Below are 23,459 nucleotides of genomic sequence, written 5' to 3' on the forward strand. Positions count from 1 at the left end.
GCTGAGTACAGGGGCAGAATCACTTCCCTGGACCTGCTGGCCACGCTGTTCCTGATACAGGCCAGGATGCCATTGGCCTTCTTGGCCACCTGGGCACACTGCTGGCTCATGTTCAGCTTCCTGTCAATCCAGACTCCCAGGTCCCTTTCTGCCTGGCTGCTCTCAGCCACTCTGTGCCCAGCCTGGAGCTCCCCATGGGATTGTTGTGGCCAAAGTGCAGGACCCGGCACTGGCCGTGTTGAACCTCATCCCATTGGAATCAGCCCAGCTCTGCAGTCTGTCCAGCGGGGGGAGGGTTACGGAAAGGGTTGCCATGGTAACGAGCGGGCCGGGCGAGGCCGGGAAGGGGGGAAAAGGAAGAGGAAACAAAAGCGGGAAGGGGAAGTTAAAAAAAAAAAAAAAAAAAAAAAAAAAAAAAAAAAAGGTGGGAGAAGGAATAGGCGGAATAGGGTCACGTGACGGGCGGGCGAACCGGAAGCGCATGCCGCGTGCGGGCCGTGACGTGGCGGCGGCGGCGGAAGTGCGTGTGCGTGCCTGTGTGTTTTGGTCGGGGCAGAGGCGGCGGCGGAAGTCGGCGGCGGGCTGGGTGAGGCACCGCTGCGCCCCCGCCCCTCGCCCCCACCGAGGAGCCGCCTTCCCTCTTCCCCCTCCTCCGCCCACCGTGCCCCTGCTCACCCGCCAGCCCCGCCGGACGGTCGGACGGAGGGACAGACAGACAGACGTCGCTGCGCCACCGCCGCCCGGCTCCCTCTCCTCCCCTTCCCCTGAGTGCGGCCGCCGCGGCCCGGCCAGGTGAGGAGGAAGAGGACGAGGCGGTGGCGGCGGTGGCGGGCCGCGCTCACGGGGCTGTAGGGCCCCGGCACTATGGAGGCGAGAGGGGGTCGTCAGTTGTTCGGGCTCCTGCTGGCGGCCGCCTGTCCTGGTGCCGCCGCCGGGCCCTGCGGGAACACAGGGCCGTGGTGCGGGTTGCGGTGGTGGGCAGCCCGGTGTGCGGGGAGGAGAGGCTTGGGCTCTTCCCGTCCCGTCTCAAAATGGCGCCCCCGATTTTCCCACTTCCCCTTATTCCTTTGCCTGGAAGGGAGCCGCGGGGGAGGGGAGGTGATGGTGGTGGTGGCGGCGGGGTAAGAGGGGGTGGGCCGGGCAGGGCCCAGGACCGTGGTGGTAATAAGAGAGCGGGGATTTTCCCCGGTGTGCGGGCTCTCCTGCGGTTGGTTACATCTGTCTGGGTCCAGCTGCAAGGGCAGAATTATTCCTTTCGAGCTGCTCGTGAAATATGGAAGTGGAGTCTGGGAGATGTGTCCCTTGCTTTCCCTTTCACTTGCGGCTGGAGAAGGGCCGGTGAATAAGGTGGGAAGTAAGATGATTTAGACAGCACGTCTCCATCCGGGGGATCGCGACAGGCCTAGTGTATTGGGGGATGCTCTACATAAGACTTAATTAGATGTAAAGCTGGTATATGGTGGAGGAACAAACCTATGCTGTCTTATGTTGTACGGGATAGCCAAATATTTTACAGTCTATTAAAATATCCCAAACAATAGGTCCGTTTTTTGTGGTGTGTTTTTTTTTTTTCTACAGCAGGCCTCTTTCAGGTTCCTTTGCCATCAGCCTGGGGGTGGCAAAGAGAGGCTGAACAGCTAAATAAGCAGCTGAAATTAATCAACTGCCTCCATGTAATGTTCAGACCAAGTGAAAAGTGTGATATATTTGTTTTTTTCCACTTTGGTGGTAGTGACTCTCAGAGTGGCAAACAGACAAAATTGCCTTTGTGTGTTGCGATTTTGTAGTAAGAAATGTCTGGGAAAAGGTTGATGTCAGCCAAAGTGGGGTGGCTAGAGGCAATTGCAGAACAGTCATCTATACTTACATTTCCTGTATGATAAACCACTTTATCGGAAAGCAGTTGATACTATACTTCATTCATATGAGCTGATGAGATGCTTATTATCTTTAATTGGGAGGCTATGATTTTTTTGCAGTGACTATCCTGGTGCACTTGTTTAACTTAGTGTCTCATTATGTTTCAATGTAAACTGACTTACATGTGACAACCTTCTTGACAGTGTCACTGTTTTGAACACTGCAGTTGAGATGCCTTGCTAATTTTGCCAAACCTGAAAGGGAATAGCAAGAAACTTGGTTAGTAGGAGTGCCTAATAAATAAAGCTTTTTAGATACTTCCTGATATTTCTTTTTAAAATGTTCAAGATAGCCCAGGTAATATGAGTTTAAACTAGATAATGGTTGCAGCATTAGCATTGTATAATCTTCCTCTGTCATGAAATGTGCAAAAGTTTATTAGAAGGTACTACAATAGTGTGTTCATGATAGGAAACAGTGTCACTTACTCTGAAATGTAAAAGTGGGGAAATGCTCCAGTGTTAAATTTATTGTGAATTTTTGTTGTGGTCTTTGTACTTGATAATGCACTTAATCACATTCATTGTAGGAACAGTGTTATCTGTCTTAATCTCTTCACTAGGCTGGCTTTTCTTACTAGTGTTATTTTGATACTTAAATATTAGCTTTCTTGTAGTTTAAAAGAGGCACTGATCTGAATGCTTTGTGAGTATTGGCTAGAGCTGTTGGTTTTTTGTACACAGATTCAAGCATAATTAAATTCGTGACACGATCTATTGAAATACTTATGACTTGACCAATAAATAAAATCATTAATGAAGACTATCTAGCAAGCAGCATATAAATTTCTGTTTTAAAATGTTATCTTATAGATTACTTGGTAGGATTAACTGGAAAACATTTCTAGTAATATGCTCCAAATTTTGTTCTGGCATTTCCACATGGAGTTGTTGTCTCTTTGGAAGAGTAAAAACTTCCTAGTTTCCAAAAAGACCTATGTGTTTGTAGTTTCCAATACTGTAAAATGGGCTTTGCCTATTAGTATGGGGTGGAGTTCTCACATTGAACTCCATAGAAATGGAAACTCCCTTATTTCCATTCATATAAAGCCATCCATCTAAGAAAATTTCATATTATTTTCCTCAGCAGATTTTTATATAAGTAATTCCCTTGCATAACTATATATAAATAGAATGAGTTTAAGAGCTTGGTTCAAGGTTTCTTGTGAAACAGTTTGGTTTTTTGTGTAGATGAATGAAAATTGTCTTTACTCACACAAAAATGGGGTGGTAAAAATTAGTGGATCTTTTTCTGGACATGTTCACCAAAGCTAAATGTAAGAAATAAGCATGGCCCTTGAAGTAAGTGTTCAGAATTGTCTTGAAAGTGGTTTGTCACAAAAATACTTTGCAGTGTGTATGCACAGTACAGAATGCAATATTCCTCTTTTCTATGTGTTGCATTTTTTAGGATAGTCAAGGCTAATATTTTACAGATTATTTAAGAAACATGGAGTGATTGTGAGACCTGAGGTTAGGGGCATATGTGGGGTCTGTATGATTGAGGTCTACTTTGGCATTTTTGTGAAGCACGATGTTCAGCACTCAAATGTACAGAGAACAGGCCTGTAAAAACATTCTGTGGTGACTGAGAAAAGTGTACTGCTTCTCTTCAGATGAAGAAAATGTTTTCCTCTTTTTTGTATATGTCTGCTGCCATGTTGTGAATTTACTGAACAGTTTGAAGCTCCAAAGCTTCCTCTGAAGCTTCAAAATATTATTTTCAGGTACACTTGTAGCTTGTGTTAGTAACTTAATGTATAAAAATCACCTAAATGTGCTCTGTTGGGCTTTGAGTCTGCTTTTTTTAGTTGTTTTTTTTTTTATTCCTGAACTGCTCAAAAGTGGGTGCTATGACTGTGGCAGGATTTGCTATTAACTTTTTAGATATATTGATGCGAGATTTGATTATATTTGCAGTAAGTTTCTGGGGTCTGATAGCCTTCCTCTCAGGTAGTGTGAGCTCTATCTGCTTGACAGCTGGTTATTTTTGTACATGGTATCTGAGTGTCTTGGATGATTTCTGGTGAGGGGGAGGGGTGTTATAAGGGTATAAACTTTCAAGTTCTCTGATAACTACAGCATTAGACCTTGGACATCTATAAAAATTGAACTAGGTTGTTTTCTTGACAACTTGTTCCAGCTTTGGGTCCTAAAGGAGTTTTGCAAGGGGTAGTAATTACTGTTTAGTAGGTGTTATAAAGGTGAATAACTACAAGCTGCAAATGGCCAGTTGAAACAAATAAATATTATGGAAGTTATATCAGTCTTGCCTGTTTTTCTGTTGTGCCTTCTTTTGCTCTCAATATGAGGCTGCACGCTGAAAAGTAACCACAACGAGGAACCAGTGCAGTGGGCTGATTCCCTCACTGTCTCATCTGCAAGTCACTTGCTACTAGTTTACCACTAACTCGCATGGTAATTGGATATACCCTTACACCTCTGTTACTGCTTGTGAGGCTAGAAAAACACGGGATGAATTAAGGTTAAAGGGTTTTTAGTTATTTCATGGATATCCAAACACACTAGACAGATACACCAAACAGATGCATTTAGTTTTAAAAAAAGAAGTAACTTAATTTTCTTCATTACTTTTCCAAAGGAAAAGAGAAACAAATGGCTAACAGTATTCTGAACTACCTACATTTTAGCTATACCTTGCTGCATTCTCCCTTGAAGTATGATTAGGGAGAGATTGTGTTGTTGCTGATGCATTTTTCTCCAAATTGCTCCACAACTTCTGAAGTGTGGAGCAGTAAATATAAGGGACAAAGAGTCTTGCCTGATAACAAACCAGCCATGCATGGTTGGTTGGTTTTTTTGTTTTTATGTTTTGTTTTGAGGGGGGGTTTTTGTTTGGTTGGTTTTTTTTTGTTATTCTGTAAGGATGAAAGGTGTGGTATTTTTAAAATAACTGGATCCATTTCTATATTCTGAAATACTCAACCAAAATTAATGTAATGAGTAAGAATTTTAATATGTAATTATCACAGTGCTTAATGGTGATAAGCAGGGGCTTTTTTGCATCTTAGAAATGTTCCTTCGCTGTGGTACACTTCCACATGTTTGTAAGAACAAACTTATCTAAGGACAAGCCTATCTAAAATTTGGTATTTATTAGATCATGTTGTACAACTAAAATAAAATCTGTTGATTTAAGGCTATCATAGTAATTAAACAGGACATCAACTCAGGACAGACGGGGATAAAAACTGAATCAGAATATCCTACCTGAAAGCTAAATTATTTGGAGAGGTATGGGAAATAGATCAAATTGAGCAAATAGTGTCTTTCAGGTATTGAAGGTACTTTTTCTAGGATCTGTATTCAAGTTCTGTTTACAATGTGAAATAAAATATCAATTTTTCAACTGGTACATTGTTGAAATAATACAAAGATTTTTCTGGTTGCACAGAAAGGAGTTTGTAAGGGAGGAAGCATAGTACAGAAAGTTATTATGGTAGTCTTCCATATGACAATGACTAACTGCAAAATATTAAATATCTATTGTTAAGTGTGTAAAAACATAAATCTTAGGTTCAGAAGTGATACCAGCAGAGTCTAAAAGCTTCTCTGTCTGTCCATATGAATAAGTATCATGATTTTTTTTTTTAAGGAGTTTAAGGAGTTTTTTTAAGGAATTTGGCTGACTAAGAAATACACAGTTCATACTTTTTCAAAGCAAAGATCTCTATTGTGAGAAATATTGGAAATACAATTTATCATCAGAAGGTGGTTTTCTGGTGGTTTGTACAAAGTGATCCGGAATTCTTACTGGGCAAGACAATCCAGAAGGCTTTATACTTTTGCTTCTGAGCGTGTGATTGTTAACTAAAGAAGGTATTAATGTTTTGTAAGTCAGGATCTTCTATAAGCTTATCTAAGGTAACTGGATTTTGTACACATGATAGAAGCAAATTGATGAACAAGGCTTGCAGATTTGGTGATTGAATTTTCTCAATTTACTGTATTTCTCAGCTTCCCAATGATGCAGTCTTCAGAATATTGCTTAGTAATAGCAAAATCACTAAAAAATATATTTCTTACAATTTTTTTATTTTACTAATAATGGGAAAGTCTGAATCTGTTGTCATATTTCAGTCTTGGTATGCTAAAAAAATAAGAGTGAGGTCTTGCAGGAAGAAACATAATTGGATTTTAATGTTCTAATTTGAAGCTTTTATGGGAGGACTACATATTAAGGAAGATAACAGCTTCATTTGTCATAGATATTGTATATAGTTGACATCTTAACAGCGGTGGTAACTGTACTTTTGACTATTTATTAACTTTGGTAAATACTAGGACAAGTATCTAATCCATGTTACACTAGTGAATTAGGTTTTTCTTACATGGTTTGTAAATCTAATACCACCCACTGTCTTTTCATAAACAGGTTGTTACTGGCAGAAGAAGCACTGCTGAGAATCTGAATCCTGGAACTTGCTTTCAAGAGCTTAAAACAAAGGACTTCTTTATAATTTGGGCATGGCTAATCGAGGAGCAACAAGACCCAATGGGCCAAATGCTGGAAATAAAATTTGCCAGTTTAAACTAGTACTTTTAGGAGAGTCTGCAGTTGGCAAATCAAGTTTGGTGCTTCGTTTTGTAAAAGGACAGTTTCATGAATTTCAAGAAAGTACGATTGGAGGTGAGAAAGTTATCCTATTGATTTGTTTTACATTGAGTTTATATTGTCCTTGCCCTTGATGACCTTGAATGTAGTAGAATGGGCCATTGACAGCAAGGATCAAATCCAAGCCCTGTGCCTCTAACTGAGAACTGTAACTTTCTAAGCTAAAAGTGGTAGTTGGCTCAAAGCTGTACCAAACATCCATGGCAAGTGGAGAAAGCAAATGTGTGGTTGAACTGGATTGTTTTGAAATGAGGCTTGATGTCAGGTTTTGTTTGTGGATGGATGTGTGGCTGTCTTAATTGTGCTGCATGCTTAATTCATTTAATAACTACTTAAAAAGGATTTAGTTTATGTGAAAACAAAATGCTGCATCTTCCAGAAAGCTGGTGATTTTATTTATGCATCCTGGATTTGCTTAAGATTTGGAAGAACTCAATCTAGATATAACTTTCATTCTTAGCAGTCACAGCACTTAATGTTCTGGTTTTACATTTTGAGACTTCAAATAAAACAGGGGCTGGCTACTAGAATTAAGAAAAAAATAGTTTAACAGCGAACAGAGTTTCCTCTTTCTCCTGACAGTTTTCTTCTGTTGTATTTTGAAGTTGTTTGTGCTTTGAGCTTTCTCCTTCCTTGGATAAATTTAAGCTTCACATAAAACGTATAGACTTGAACAAATTATGGATCGATAAATATTCTCTAGTAGACCCTGTTGTTGGTTTCATGAGCCAGCCCGTTTCATTGTCATATATATGTGAAACCCTTTTGGTGGTCTGTAGTTGTCTTTGGATATGTTGAAATGTAATATATCTACAAAGCTAACAAAAATAAATACAAAGAGAATTTAATTGCATCACTTTTTTAATATCTTGCTGATAGATATATGTTGGGTTTTTTTATATCTCTGTCAGCAGAAATGGAGAACCATTCTTTCTTCCCCTTTAGCAGTCTTATTAATGCTTAATTCTGGTTTTGAGCATTTTACAAAGGCTTTTGGATAGATGGTAGTGTGAAAGCTGCCTGTATTACCCCATACAGCTATATGGTAATAAGAGCATTCTCAAAGTTCTTTGTGAATTAACTTCTCAGTCTCAACATGGTTTTAAGTGAAATTCATAGTTCAGTTTCAATATGAGATCAGTTATCTCCAATTCATTTAACCTGATTTTTGTTTTTAAATATTTCTTGTGCCTTGATGGTAGACTAGGGATAACTTGAATCCTGTTACACAGTTAAAAATATATACAAAGATTAAATGAGCTTAAATTCAAGTCCTGAGATGGAGTCTAGTGTAATGTCTGTATTAACTTAGGCCTCTTCTGTATAAAATAGAAACAATATAATAAAATACAACAGAGAGATATTAAATATAGCAATGTTGGGATCCAGAAAAAGTTTTCTGTAGAGAACATCGTATAAGTCCGTAGTTTGTAGTTGCCTAAGGCATAATTTTCTTTATATACAGAAGGGCCTTTTAACAAAGAGAAGCTTATGTGCATTGTGAAATGGAATAAAAACATCTGAGAGGGAGTGTGGTTAAAGGCACACATGTTGGATGTTGGTGATGTATTTTTTGCCACTTCAGACCAGTGTAGCAGTGCCTCTTGCTCAAGACAAAAGTATCATTGTTAAGGGTGGTGGGCTTTCAGATAATTAACACAGCTGATTAATTGTCAATTTATTATGGCCTTGCAAGATAGAAAGTTACCTTGTTTGCTGAAATCAACTTGACATTTTGTGGTGTTTGAAATGATCCTATCAATAAAAGGAGATGCCATAGAATAAACTCTTGTTTTAATTATCTTCCTGAGTACATCATTTATGTAGCCTAGTGCATTTCTCCATTGAAGAGAATGTAAGAATTTGAAATTCCATTTGTTTAACTTATTATCTCTGCCTTGGCAAAATATAATATTGAACTGGTTCTGAAGAGGAAGCCCTTAGACTTATGCAGGATGTATAGTTTTTTCCTTTATTTATTTATTTATTTATTTATTTTTATTTTTGGGTCTGGGCTGCTTAGGGAGCTACTAAGAGGAGCCTGTTTTACCAGTGCTTGGGTATTTGACATTTAGAGAGATTTATGGTGATTTAACATTAGATGATCAAAGCCTTTACCTTCTCCAACCTGCCCGTGCATCTGTGATGGATGCTAATACCCCTGAAGCAGAACACCTGACCACTTAACTAGTCAGCTTCTGTATGTTAGTTACAGTGTCCTTTACAAAGCAAGATTGACTTGCTTTTGGTTACTGTAATGACTTGAAAGTTGCAGCAGTTTGGAATGATTCATAGGCTATGATGTCTTAAGGTATGTGGGACAAGGTAACAGCCTAGGTATGTAAGGGTTATGGGTCAGTATCTCTTTAGACATTTGATTTAAATCAGCTACAAACTGTCAGTATTCTTCATGATGAGTCCCCAGTTCATCCAAATAGAGAATTTTTAATTTTTTAAAGGAATATTTATTTATTGTTTTGGAAAGACCAGGGGCAAGCCAGTCCACAGTATTTCACATTCTGTCTTGACTGGAAAAACTACTCCAAACAGTATGCTGGATTGCTCAAACTTTCATCTAAATTGTTGGAATTGTTGCATTTTCTGCTGTATATGAGCTGTAACTGAGCAAACAACTTGCCTATAAAGTAGATCAAGACAGCTTGTCAGGCAACTGTAATTGTGTGCTTTTTTTAAACTTCAAAAGCTAAAATAGAACAGATGGATGAGTTCAAACTGGAGAGTTAAGAGAGCCCAGTAGAAGTAAATATTGCTTTTCACTGTATATTCTCCTGAGAAATTCCTGAGATTCTAGCTTAGTTTTGTAGTATGGGTTTCTGTACTGTATAGGTACTCACCTCTGCATTCCCAGTATGTCCCTTACTCTGCTTGGAAAATCTTTGTTAAGAGTAACTGTTTGAAGACTTGAAATAAGTTAGTTACTGTTTTCTGTAATTAGAAGACCATTATTAATGATAATGCATTCAGCTCTAGTGGTAATGGATGTGTGTTTCCCTAAAACTGCAGGCTGTGAAAATTATGCTGAAGCTAATTCTTGAGATCAGTTGCAAAGTCAAAAATCTGGCTGCTTTAAGAACCCAAAGTTCTGAGAAGGGATTATTTCTCCCATCCCAACTACCTGTTGTAGTATTGTCAGGAGCTGAAAATCAAGACTTTACAAATCAAGACATTCACATCACATAGGGCAGAGCTGTAAATACCTGAATTGTTGGATTATGGCATGTTGGGGTGCTATTGCTGGTACTCTGTATGCTCTGTTGAAGCAGGATGAAATGTAACTAGAAGAATTAAGAGCTTGTGCTCATTCAGATTCACTACTGCAAAAAAAGAAAAAAACAAAAAACAACCTAGTTATTCCTTATGTTTTTAACATGAGGATGACTGATTGTTTCAGTAATGTACTGTTATGGTCTATCTGCTAGTGCTTGCTTTAAACTTGACATATTTTAGATAATAGGCTTGAATTGTTTAAGGAAATATTTGCATTACTGTGAGCATAGTTTTATATTAATATAGAGATATAAGCAGACTTCTGGTTTCAGCACCTCTATCTTTTTTGTAGCTGCTTTTCTAACCCAGACTGTATGCCTGGACGATACAACAGTAAAATTTGAAATTTGGGACACAGCTGGGCAAGAGCGGTACCACAGTTTAGCACCTATGTACTACCGAGGAGCACAAGCAGCCATAGTGGTATACGACATCACAAACGAGGTAAGTACTCTGTTAGGGAAGCAAAAGGAGGATTTGGAAGTTACCAGTCTTGCATCTTAATTTTTTTTCACTGGCTTCTATTAATTAATTCGTTACTTTATAGAATCATAGATTGGTTTGAGTTAGAAGGGACTTTTAAAAGTCAGCAAGTACAATCGCCCTGCAGGGACATCTTTCACTAGATCAGGTTGCTTATTTCATATTGGACTGTGTCATGTTAAATTGTATCTGCTAACTTTTTTTGGCAAAAGAACATTTCTGGGGTTTTTTTATTATTATTATTATATTGAGAAAAAAAAAAGCGCCAATTCCATTTTCAAACCCATCTTTAAATAAATCCACCAGGATTGAGCTGTTACTCTTGTCACATTGCTGGTGGCCATTTTTCTGATAATGAAATACATTATTTTAATATTGTATTCTTTCAAGTTATGGTAAGGATTGGAAAGGTAGCACAATCCATTGACACCAAAACCTAAGGTTGATTGGTTCCATTTTCTTTGAACTTCAGATAAGCTTCACTTAGTTTTGATAAAATAAGACTTAAAACCCTCAAAAAAACCTGAAACCCTGTACCATGATTCAAAAGGTTACTTTTGAATTCTGTCAGCAAGTTCTGTGTACCTGCTTTGAAGAACTTGTACTGCTTCAAGTTCAAGCAAAATTAAGCTTTAATGTTTAAATACAAACACTTAGCCTTTCCCATGGGGTAGGTAACCATGAAAGGCTCTACAGGAGCCTTTCAATACAGCTTTTTGTAAACTTTTATTCTTCTAGAGCAGAAATTAAAATTCCCATTTTCTCTCTTAACCACTTTTTCCTTACTCAGTGTACATAAAAATCTTCCTATCTTTACCTTTTCAGCATTATTTTAACTAAGCACATTTGATGAGTAAGGTAGGAATGTGTCATTTTAAAAGTCCAGTTAGCAAGTTGGAGTGTCCCTTTGGACAAAGGTGGCAGCCTTGTGTTGGCCTTCTGCATGAAGTATAGGTAACAGAGACTGTGATAATAGGTGAGTCCCAAAGGATGATAAAACTCAGTTGCATCGTTTTGCAATCATTAACAGGAGTCCTTTGCCAGAGCGAAAAATTGGGTCAAAGAACTTCAGCGACAAGCAAGTCCCAACATTGTAATAGCTTTAGCAGGAAACAAAGCTGATCTAGCTAACAAAAGAGCTGTGGATTTCCAGGTATGTACATAACTTCTATTTATAGAAATAGCATTTTGTTGGAATGAAAGTAAATAACTAGAATAGAAAGGAATGGAATAGAAAGTAAATAAACCAAGGAGGAGCTTATATGCATAGCCTAGTTAGTTGCTACAGAGGTTGTGCTGTTAAATGTAAACATCAGCTGAGACTAATTTAATTATACATGCTACTGAAAAAACTATTTCTGTACAAGTATCGTATACCAATAGACATTTTTGAATAATCAAGTTTGAGGAATAACTAAATTGACATATTTTTAAACCTTGTTGAATTTCTGTTCTTTGAGGTGACTTCTTCCTGTCTTCTACCCGAAATTACCAGCAACATGTTTCAGTGGATGAGGTAGCAGTACCTCTCAGTGCAAACCATTCTTTCTTTCTGATTTTTCAGTAGGAAACTTTTATCATTTGATACAAAGCTAACTGATGCACTCAACTTGCTTAAGCTGTACTGTTGAAGTAGTGTTCCAAGTTTTAATTGTACTTTCCATGGACTTTTTTTGGGTTCAGTAGATATATCTTTCACTGCTATATTTTATTTTCTAGAAAGTTTAACCAAGTAATTAGAAAAACCACTTCCAAAATAAATTACTACAAGTGGTTCTGGTCTATTCATGACTGATTGATTGAATTTTAATTAAGATCATATTTATTAGTCATTAATTCTCTTATGATTTTAGTCTATATTTGGTGTCACTTTGTAAGATACTGCTGTGTATAGTAACTATAGGAGCCAGGCTATCTAGGTTAGCAGTGGTTTAGGTGTTTTTCTGCCAAAATTCACCAGCTCAGTTCTCTGATTTTATACATCTGTGTCAAGCATAATAAAGCTGTGTGACAGAAGACCTTTCTGTTTTCACAAAAAGATGTGGTATTTACCAAATTATTAATATATATGTGCATGTCAAATAAAAATCAATTACCAAAGTAAAATAACCTTTACTATTTTTTGAACCATTACAGTCTTAATGCTTTTCAAATATTCTTTTTTTTGGTTGCTGTTAGTGTGGATTTCTGGACTCCTTGCAGGCTTGTCAGTCCTTTCTCATTGCTAAGCACATTTAAGATTTATAGGTATTTTTTAATGTGTTATTTCAGATGTAGTTACATAGATCTTGGTAGATGTCACACATAAATATAGGATGCTGGAGGTGATTTTTTCATAGGTGTTCTATAGTTTGCCTTTTTGCAGATTTCATATTGAATGCAAAGGCAGTTAGATAAGCATAAGAAGCTGGGTGTTCTCAGCTGAAGTGGCAAAAATGGGAAACTTTATAAACAGAGTATTTCAGTATGCAGTTTAGACCGGAAAGGGAGTTACTGTGGCAAGGTGTTTAATTGTGTCAGGATGATGAAACCGCTCTTCTCCTTCTGCCTTGGTGATTGAAAGATTCAAAGTTGTTCACAAACTACCTTCTTTCCAGGGTTAATAGACTTTCTGACATTTTATGGCACTTTCTGGAGCTTATTTGTTCTTGGTATCACAGCAGGTGTTATTTTTTAGCTTTGCTGGAAATTTTTCCATTTGAAGTAAGATGAGTAAGGTTTTTTAAGTTTGCATTTCTAAAGGTTTTGCTGCTTGGTGGAATTGTAACTTCTTTATAGCTGATGAATAAAACATTGTCACATGAGTTTTCAGCAAACCTTTTTTTCATTATGTTATGGAAAATGTCTCTTAGTAGCAATAAAAGTATAATGTGTAATGATTGTGTGATTTTTTTAATGAAGTAATGCATTCCTATTTTACCTTTCAGGAAGCACAAGCCTATGCAGATGACAACAGCTTATTGTTCATGGAGACATCTGCCAAAACATCTATGAATGTAAATGAAATATTTATGGCAATTGGTGAGTTTACGAAGTAACTGAGAATTTAAGAGAATTGTTTTTGTATGCTTCATACCACTACAGTCTGCCTGACCCAAAATCTTTGGTTTTCATCTCAATTGTTTCTGGCAATGAAGCTTCCTTAGGCCTTTTCATATCCTCTTTGATTTTAAGAAGGCGGAGAAACTTAGTTTAGGCACAGTTACACAGGTCTGCTCTCAAGCACAAAAGAGGTGTTAACTGGGAATAGCTAAGCTGGGTTACTTTTGAATTCTGTCAGCAAGTTCTGTGTACCCATTTTGAAGAACTTGTAACACTTCAAGTTCAAGCAAAATTAAGCTCTAGTGTTTAAATACAAAAACCTAACCTTTCACATGGTATAGGTAACCATGAAAGGCTCTACAGGAGTGCTCAATTACACTGTTCTATTGAAATTTTTAAATTAATTTGTTTAAAGGTGCAGTTTGCTTCTTGTAAAAAAAAGAAAAAAAATTACCAAAATCTGGTAACTTTGGGGGTAGTTTCTTAAAGAAACATTTATTCTTACCTTCCTATATTTTAATCATGTGTACAAAGTAAATTTAAGAAAACCATTCTATTAGTACCTGGACGTTTTGTCTGTAAGGTTTGTTGTCCATATGAGTGTTCTTTCACATCAATGGGTGAAATTAAGCTTTGTCAGTGCTTCAGAACAAGGTCTGTGTTGCAGTGGACCCTGAAAAAGAAATCTTGACAGGGATATAAGTATGGCATGAAACCTGGAATGGCCTTTTACACAACATGGATGCAGTTCTCAGGACCATGTGTGAACATTAACTTCAAAACTGGAGAAGAAAAATGAGAACATGGAGATAACAGAGGGATGCAAGCTACAGTTGCTTGTAAATTAGCTGCTTTAGAGCTCACTCAGAACTTCCTGTTTTAAAAAAATTGTGTTAAGAGTTCTAGCATGTATCCAGAATTCAAAACAGTGCTCTGAAGACATTTTACTATGATGCTTTGTCCCTCTGCAGTCTCTCAGCTGCTTAGTACCATGTGAATGCCTGGTTCTGTCATAGAATCAGAGAACAGTCCAAATTGGAAGGGACCTAACAAGATCATCTTGTGCAGGCTTTTGTGGGAAAGAGAGCCTAGATGAGATTAGCTAGTACCACAGCACATCTTCTTGTGCTGTACTTTGATGGGTTTCTGGCTGTTAGGTTTGCATTTAATTCCTTTTAGGAAAAGTTACTCTTTAAAAAGCTGGCTAAAGTAATTACTTGGGAGTCAAAGCATGCAACCAAACTGTAGAACAGGGAGGGAGGGTTTCTGGGCCCTGATAACAGGGGCAAGGCAGGCCCCTACAGAAACTCTTTTATGTAGAAGTTAGCTTTCTCGATACTAGGAAGTTGCTAGGAGGAGCTACTGCTCAGAAGGGTAACATTTGTCACCCTTATTTTTCTTGTCAGGACTGAGGAGGTACCCTGCAGCTATAAGGACAACAAAGAAATTATCACTCTTAAGAGCCTGAGAGAAGAGACAGCTTGGGGAGGGGAAGCTAGGAGGGACTTTATCTGGTGCTGAGGGCAGTTTTCTATGAAGTTTGCAAATACTTATTCTGGATAGATAGCTCAGCAGTAGTTTGACCCATTTCTGTCTGTGCCTTTTCAATCTTAGTGTATCTTTTAGCACTCACATCCTGATCTAAAGCCTGTTCTGTGTAGGTGGATTCCTCCAAGAGCCATCATTTACTGGTATAGCATACCTGTGCAGATACATTTTACTGCTCAGTTTGCTAATGCATTTCAGTCTTAAAAATCACTTATAAGGTAGCTAATCTTTAAGAAGTAACTTTTTTTATTACCAATATATAATCACTATAAAATCTGATCTGATTCAGTATCGCTATGGTTATAGAATAATACATATAGAATATGGCTGACTGTGTACTCAGGTGATTTAATAATCTTAGTTCAGTCTCAGTTTTAACTCTGTATTTATTGTTGATTTTATAGCAAAAAAATTGCCCAAGAATGAGCCACAGAATGCAGGAGCCAGCTCTGCCAGAGGAAGAGGAGTAGACCTTACTGAACCCACACAACAACCCAAGAGTCAATGTTGTAGTAACTAAAACATCAATTGCTTTAAACTGTTCTGAATATTCTTCTGCTTCCTAACTGTTAATAACCATGGAATTGGAGTGCTTAACCTGGCCCAGCACAGCTTCCAAACAGCGAAGAGACTTATATGATAATAGTCAAGTTCATGATACAGAGTTTACTTTTGACCTAAAATTTTAACATGCATGTATCCAGCACTGGCTGTAATGTGTCAGCAGTAGAGGAGAGATGGAAGCCGAATAAACTTCCTTCGGTTAAAAGGTTTTGAAAAATCACTTACATTAGGGCTGTAGAAGAACTACTTTCTGTGGACCTAATTGGCCAGTTCCTGTAGCCTCAATACTGATTACTGTTATAATAAATAGAATTGGGTCTTTTTGTAATTCTCAGTTGTGCTTTAAAACCTTTTTAGAAACAGGGTCTAAAAATTGCATAAACTTATTCACAGTATTGATGCAACCAATTGTTTCTGCAGGTATCTACTGTTTAGTTATACATTCCATAGTTTTAATAATTTAATTACAAGTAATATTTGCATTAACAATTTTAAGAACCCTATGCTTGCAGGAAAGTGGAGTTTTAGTTGGTACACTGTATGTAAATTATACCAACCCAGTTACTTACCTAAAGGAATTAGTGATAAATCAGGTTCAGATTCATTTCTGATCTGTCCAGAGGGTACAGACCAGTAAATTTAACTTCATAGAATCATAGAATGGTTTGGGTTAGAAGGGACCTTAAAGATAAACTAGTTCCAACCCCCCTGGCATGGGCAGGGACACCTCCCACTAGACCAGGTTGCTCAAGGTCTCATCCAACCTGACCTTACACTGCCAGAGAGGAGGCATCCACAGCTGCTCTGGGCAACTTTATGACTTAAGATTTTTTTTTTTTCTTCTACAAACTGTAAGAGCTCTTCAAGTAAAACCACAACAAACTTGGTGTCTGTGACTTCTTTCTTGTTTTTGATCATTGGTGGCCATTACAGTTTGGTTTTCCCCAAAGGAAAAGAAAAAATATAGTGCACTAACAATTACGTACATCCAACTTGATTTAAAATTTGGATATTAATGTACTGTAAATAGGTACTCTGCATTGTAGTCTACATTTGTTTAAAACTTCCTGTAATATTTAAGAATTGCTTAAAGGTATACAGAATGTACAGTTACTTAAAGCTAACTTTTTTCCTGTCTAATCAAAGGGGGTTCTAAGTTTTCCTTTTTGGCTAGAGCAGTAATGAATGATGCTCCTGTATCTGTAACATAAGTACTGCTGTCTGTCAATAATGAACTTTGCAACTTTGTTTTCCAAAGTACATTTTATTTTGATCTGTCCAGTATATTGCACTAATTCTTTTAGTTATTTTCATTATATGAAATCGGTATACCAAGTGTGTCAGAAGAGATTAATTAGTCTATTTAAATGTTGAACTGATAGCAGAAACTTACATGTGCAGATTTTAAATTTGCAGTTATCTGGTTTAGCAAGGAAAAATGACAGTTCACCAGTGTTTAGTTTTATATTGAGGTGCTCAGGTTTGAATAAAGTGGTTTAAGAAGAATAAAAAAAAGTTTTTGAATACTGTTTCTTATTGAGAGTTTCAGAAGGTTTTATTGCATTTGCACAGTTTCAGAAAAGATGTCTGGTTTACTATATGGGTCAGCCTTTAAGATGATTGTAAAGTAATTTTTGACACAGCTAAATATAAGCTTGTACTATATTTACTGTGGCACTCCACTTATGATAAATTTTTAAATGTTGACGTAATTGGGGATCTTATCACATCCATTTAGAAGTAAAATCAAAACAGTAATGTTATCTCTTGAACCTGCAGCTAATGCAGTCTTTACCAGTTGTTCACTAATGTAGCTTGCTGCGCCACTGTAGAGTGTCTCAGGGGTGACACTGCCTCTTCCTGCAGTTTGTGAATCATGATTGGAGGGGTTTGGTTTTGTGTCCTCTTCAGACTCTGGTGGTGGTTTAGAACCCTCTGGTGACAGAGTCTTTGGCAGTTCTTGACCAGTGTAACTTGCAGGTTTGCTACAAAATACGTTTGGGTCCATTTCCTCTGGCAGTTGTGGACCTGAGGTATAGTTACCTAAGCATGTATCTCTTTGGGGCTGTGTCATGTCTTTAGACCCTATTGCCAGGACATTTTCTTGCAGCTGTTCATGGCTGCAACTTGCATCTCTCAGACAGACACTGTCAGTGTCTGTTTCTTCTTCCTCTGCAGTCTGAAAACTCTTATATTGGTACACTTTTTTGTCCTCAGACTGTTCGAGTTCTTCCAAGCCACCTTGTGTGATAGAATTGGACTGTTTTATATCTCTGTCCTGTGAAATTACTTCATTGTTACTGAAAAGAGACAGTTCTGAACCAGCTTGATTTTTATGATCGTTTTCCTTGGGAGTTCCATTTTCACTTTGCAAATAGTTCTTCCAAGAACACTTTGGATTATCTTGTTCCAGGTTGCCTTTTGAGTCAGTGAGGAAAATGTCTTCATTGGAATATAGTATGTCTGTTCCATCTTGCAGCTCATCAGCAGCCTCTGAGTTATTTAAGTTGTCTTCAGTGAGGGGCATCAAATACTGAGACTTGCATGGAGAGGCTGTGTTTTTCTGAACACATTCGTACATTCTTAAATAATGAGTGAATGTTGCTAGTGTTAATGCAAGTACTTCATTGTAATCCAAAACCTCCCAAAGTCCATTAGAAGCTAAAATAAGAAACTGACAAGTATCATCGATACGGACAGACATGGTGTGAGGTACAGGTATAACAGAGCTTTTCAGAACCGGATCTCCGTGATGTCCAAGACCTCTTGTAGTTCTCAGGTGCCCCTCTACTAATCCATCTGGTTCATTAGTGCTGATGTTTCCACCATTCTGAAGTATTCGTTGTCTCTCACTTTCATTGGAAGTGCTGTGCTCTTTTGAGAGGCAGTGGCTCTTACCATTTTTACATAAGACTGCATGTGCATTACCTAAAATTGAGATAATATTTTGAATTGTAGCATACTGATTTTTTTTTTTAAGACAGTGCTGTTACACCAATAGCCTTTTGCTAAGGACTGTGAAAAAGCTGAGGTCATAGTTCAATTATCTGTGGCCACGGGCAGCACTGTCTATCAATGAACCTGGCTTTCCTTTACAGCAAAATTTTCTGTTTTCTTCCTTCCCATTACTCAAAAGACTGTTCCAGAACCTTATTCTTTTGACTGCAACTAAACTCTTAGAGGGAGTCTTAAGTGACATTTCATTCAGCTTCAAGTACGATCTGATAGAAATGTTGCATCTTGTGGTTTTTTTTTTAAGCAAGAGTGCATGTTTTTCTCAAATATACTTTTTGTTGTTGTTTTTCCTAGGACACATGCTTTCAAAATATTTTGGTTGAACTCATCAAGAACTTTCAGGTTTTCAGACTACTTCAAATATAAAATTTCTAGTACCTGAAAATAATTTGGACATTGTATAGAATTTATAGTTTACTAACATAATGCCTTAAATCTCTTCCTCAGTTAAGGAACCCAAGGGCGCAAGAGTTCTCAGTGTTACCATGCGAGGGGCGAGGACTCATTTCTTTCCTTTAGTATGAATAGATTATTTCCCTCTATATTTTGAAATTTGCAGGGTGAGAATGAAAGTGTTAGAAATTGCAACACTGCAGGTGACTAGTCTTGTCAGACTTAGATGCAGAGCCTAAAGGAAAGCAGCTCTGAAACAAAGTGATGTATTGTTTGAGATCCTCTGGCTACACTGGGAGAAGGCCATTTTATTGTTACTGGTCTGCTCCCATGTGTTGGCATAAGGACAAAAGTGATGTCTTGCTGAAGGAACTCGAGTGGGACGGTAGCTTTCCAGATGCTAAGCTGTGTGTTCATTTATATTGTATTTTTAATATCTGACCAGACTAGGGCACAGATCTCTGAGAAGTGTTTATAAGTAGGCACTGCTTATACAGTAGCTGTATTTCTTTGGAAGTATTGGCATTGTCTTGTGTAGGAGACGGCTAAAAGTAGTTTGTGTGACGACAGATTTCTCTAGGAGGTGATTCAGAATATCAAACTGAAGGGCACACCTTTTTTATTGATTATAGAATGTAGATGCCTTAAGTTATGCTGTGTGAATGTTTCCTTGTGCTTGCTCCCTCCTCTTGATTTCCATGGAGAGCTAGAAGACTGTCTAAAATTTCTTTTGAACCCTCAGAGTAAGACCAGCAGCTGTAAGCCTAAAAAAAGGCATCATAATCCATGTGGAGCAATTGGACTGCAAGAAAGAGTAAAATCTAGATGCTTTTGGATGCAAGTCTCTTGTCTGCAAACCAAAAACAGGGCAAAAGAATTACCAAAAACAAGCTGACCTATCAATGTGGGACTTAACAAAGAAGACAAAGCTGGCTGATACCACCATCTCCTGCTCCTCATATCTGATCATCTTCTTCAGTTGCTTACCTGATGCTGGAGGAACATGTCTATACTTCTGTATATGTAAGAACACATTCCTGGGGGGAAAATGAAGCTTGATGTTGTGCGGATTTTTTTCTTTGATGTGAAACATTTGGTGGAAAATTAAGTGTATTAGATTAAATAAATGTGTATTTAGAAGTGGTTAAAAATGTGGACTTTAATCGTAAAAGGTTTAAAGTACCTCTGATCAACTTCAAGCCTTAACCCGTTAGCAGAGCTTGAGTTTACAGTGTCTTCAGCTGCAGGCAGCATAATACCTCATCTGGGAGGGAAGAATGGAGGCCTGTTACTAGAACCAGATCACCTAGGTTGGGTGAACTCTACCAAATATTCTTACCTTCCATCCTACCTCTCAAGCTCATTGTAATAAAAATGGTTTTTTCCCGAGTAAGTTTTTTTTTAAAGTGCATTTTTTAGCTCTGAGAACATTAAAACCTTTATGTGAGTTACTTCTGAATTCCATTAATGGTGTGACTGCATCTCCTGCAAGAATATCTGAGCTAGTGCTCAACTACCAGCTTGGATACTGATAACAGTGAAGTTCTGGTATCTGCAGAAATGCTTGTTGGAGGTAGAGAAAGTATGGGAACAGTATCAAAGGGTGGGAAAATGGAGGAGAGGAACACAGTTACTTATTTCACTTTCAGTGCCTGTTCAGGTTGTTTTTTAGTGTTCCTTGGACTGGCAGAGGATTGTGCGTTACTGGTAAGCACAAAAACAAACAAACAAACAAAACCCCAAAACAACATTAAAAAAAATAGGCTCATTTTTTTCCAAATATAGACTGTTTTGGTTTGTTTGGTTTTGCCCTCTGAAGAAATGAAGCCTCTCAAATAGTTTTCTGTTTCTCTACTGATCTTTGACTCTCTTGATTGATTTCAAACAAATTTCTTACAAAGCAATCATGACATTTTGTGAATACACTCATCTGGGAAGGGAAGAGTATCCCTGTTGATGGGAAGTTGCAGCATTTATACACTCCTTACTAATGCTAGGGAGAGTAATAGAAAAGTATTAGAGTGCTGGGCATGTGCTTCAAGCAGAGATTGGAAGACACTGGCAAACCTGTGTGAAACTATTTAGCCAACTTTTTTGTTTTTTCTTTTTAATAATTCTGCTTGTGTGCTCCTTTGTTGGGAAGCAACCATCTTGCTTGTAATCTTACTGTTGTCTTACATACAGAAATGAAGTGGTAAGAAGCACCAAATGTAAACATACCATGACTAGAAGTGCCAAGAACTGCAAGAGATTAGTGTACTGTTGCCTGCAGCAGGGCTGGGTAGAGAAGCATTGATGTATCAGTGTTTCAGATTGTAGTTATAACTTCACTAAAGAAAGGAAAAGCAGGGTTCTCCTTCATAAGGAAACAAGTATTAATAGATCTGTAACAACAGTAAATAACAACCAGTTTCCATTGCAGAAATTAGTTCAGATGACCCCCACAGATCACGTATTCAGTTTGCTGGTAGCAAAATGTGGTGGCACTTAGTCTCAGTGAAACATGAGAAAAAAAGGCATATATTAATCATCAGTCTATGACACAAGGGAGCTGCAGATCTAAAATCAGAAGACTTTAGGATTGTGTGTCTTAAAATGATGACAACTTAAGCCTCCTCCTGATTTAAAAAAAAACAAAAAACAACAAAACCCAAAACAAACGAAACAACCCCCCCCCCCCAAAAAAAAAAGCCCCAAACAACTAGTAAATGCAGTTGTTACTGCTCTTCAGAGGTTGATTGTGTATCAAGGAATTTTTCAACTGTCTTTTGCATTATTCTTTAATTGGTTTAATTCAAATATAGTATTGAAGGTACTTACTTGATATGCTTAATACTTACTGCCTAAGACCAATATAATTTGCAATCATGCCTCCATACTGTCTCTAAATATCTACTGCCAACAAAACTCATGAGGCTTATTTTTTTCATGGTGTGGAATGTACATACCTATGTTAGCAATGTGCAGCAACCCAGCAACACCTTTGGCTGTCCTGGCTAACGGAGTCTGTGTGTTGTTTCCAGAAAGTTTTCCTTCTTCTTCCTCAGTGCCACCTATTTCTTCACTGGGGATTCTTTCCACCAGACAGGTAACTGCTGAGCAGCCACTCCAGCGAACTTTGGAAACCTCATTCCTTCCCAGACGTAGAAGTCTATCCATTCTCCAAAAGGACTTGGCATATGCTTTGTGAATCCATTCGTAAGTATTAGTCTTGTTGGTCTCGTCGTCTGCTTTATCAGAGAAAATCCTCTCTTTTTCCATGTAATCTGCATTGATTACTGTGGCAAAAGAATCGAGAATTTGCTGTTCATCCTTATTCTTTTTGTAGGAGGGATCTGTTTGAGCAAGCTGGTCAAGAAATAAAAGTGGAAGCTCTGCTGCAACTGTTTCTGCAGCTGTCACGCCATGAGAGCCATCAACTAACCCCAAAAAACAAGTATCTGCCCTATTGCCATAGTTATCAAGCACAATAAATGTGTCTTCCATGTCTCCCTGCCACGTGGAATTTTTATCTTGACAAATGGATAATGCTTTTATTAAAGAATTATTTACTTTCTTAGAAATACTAGGATTGTTAATATTAGCAAGATCACAGTATGAGATAGGAGCGTGATTATTCTTAAGGAACTCGAAAGAATAATCAATCTTCTGCCTGTGTGTCTCAGAAAATTTACGAGTTTTGGTCAGTTTTGAAATTAGTTTCTGTCTCTGAGCTAAAAGTTTTTTGTTGTCAGTGTTTCTTTGTAGGCTATCAAAGCCTAGCAAAGCTAGAGCTTTGTGGGTTTTTTTATGATAAAGAAGATGGTATGGGTATACTGTTTGTTGACACACAGAGCAAAAAACTGAAATTAACTTGGAATCATCCCTTTCAGTTGCCATTGTGACCTTCTCCAGATGATCTTCCTCTGTACTGTTGAAAATCCGGTGTGGTTGTTTTGTCTTGTGAGTTTTCCTCCCATGTCATTCTAAAAAGAAGTTGAATATGTTAAGGGTTTTCACCTTTTCATATTTCAATATTAGGTAATACTACATTTACCTAAGTCTTGTTCTCAGTCTCTTAAGAACTCTGAATTGCATAAATATGTGGGAAACTCATGTGAGTTTACATAAAATTGTAACTATGTTAAAAATATCTAATAGAACAAATTCAAAAAGCTTGAAGTCTGTAAATAGAGATAATCACACAATTTAGGGTATTCTTGTACCTCATGAGATTGTTTCCTCCTTGTGATTCAGTGCACAGTCCTGTGCCTTCACACTGTTAGAACTGTAAATATTAAGTAGTTCCTCATCAGCTTTTCCTTAATTATTCATCATTTTTGTGACATGGTAGTGGATATAATTCCCTCTTGAAGAGAAAAAAAGAAAATACATATATTGTGTATTTAAGCACACAGAAGATAATTTACATTTATGTAGACAATATTCTCTTGTTTTTCTTGGTTACAAGAGCTCTATTTTGCAGTGTTCTCATTCCTGTAATGTAGGACAGATTTTTGAATGTGACAGTTTCTAAATCAAGGAAGCATAATAAGAACAAAACACTCTCTCTCTCTCACGTTCTCTTGAAT

The 23,459-nt window shown here is 37.8% G+C and overlaps 2 protein-coding genes across 2 annotated transcripts; one reads left to right on the plus strand and one right to left on the minus strand.

Annotated features, from left to right (window-relative positions):
• The first annotated feature begins 479 nt into the window (after positions 1 to 479).
• Positions 480 to 20,039, plus strand: RAB5A (RAB5A, member RAS oncogene family). Its single transcript, XM_030444828.1, has 6 exons — positions 480 to 792; positions 6,316 to 6,570; positions 10,136 to 10,287; positions 11,357 to 11,479; positions 13,254 to 13,347; positions 15,321 to 20,039. Exons 2-6 carry the CDS (start codon positions 6,408 to 6,410, stop codon positions 15,434 to 15,436), a joined length of 648 nt encoding a protein of 215 aa, XP_030300688.1. The 5' UTR covers positions 480 to 792; positions 6,316 to 6,407; the 3' UTR covers positions 15,437 to 20,039.
• PP2D1 (protein phosphatase 2C like domain containing 1) lies at positions 16,321 to 22,852 on the minus strand. Its single transcript, XM_030444827.1, is given in 4 exon segments — positions 16,321 to 17,556; positions 17,629 to 18,408; positions 21,837 to 22,801; positions 22,803 to 22,852. Coding segments are annotated over 4 exon segments (2,175 nt in total). The 3' UTR covers positions 16,321 to 17,176.
• Positions 22,853 to 23,459: the final 607 nt, after the last annotated feature.

The sequence above is a fragment of the Calypte anna genome, chromosome 2, assembly GCF_003957555.1.
Source record: "Calypte anna isolate BGI_N300 chromosome 2, bCalAnn1_v1.p, whole genome shotgun sequence".
NCBI lineage: Eukaryota > Metazoa > Chordata > Aves > Apodiformes > Trochilidae > Calypte > Calypte anna.

Bases quoted from the DNA above. Each gene is read 5' to 3' on its own strand.
- RAB5A (XM_030444828.1), top strand. From the start codon at position 6,408: ATGGCTAATCGAGGAGCAACAAGACCCAATGGGCCAAATGCTGGAAAT. The intron at 10,288-11,356 runs GTAAGTACTCTG...AATCATTAACAG, and splicing joins TATACGACATCACAAACGAG to GAGTCCTTTGCCAGAGCGAA. The intron at 13,348-15,320 runs GTGAGTTTACGA...TTGATTTTATAG, and splicing joins TGAAATATTTATGGCAATTG to CAAAAAAATTGCCCAAGAAT.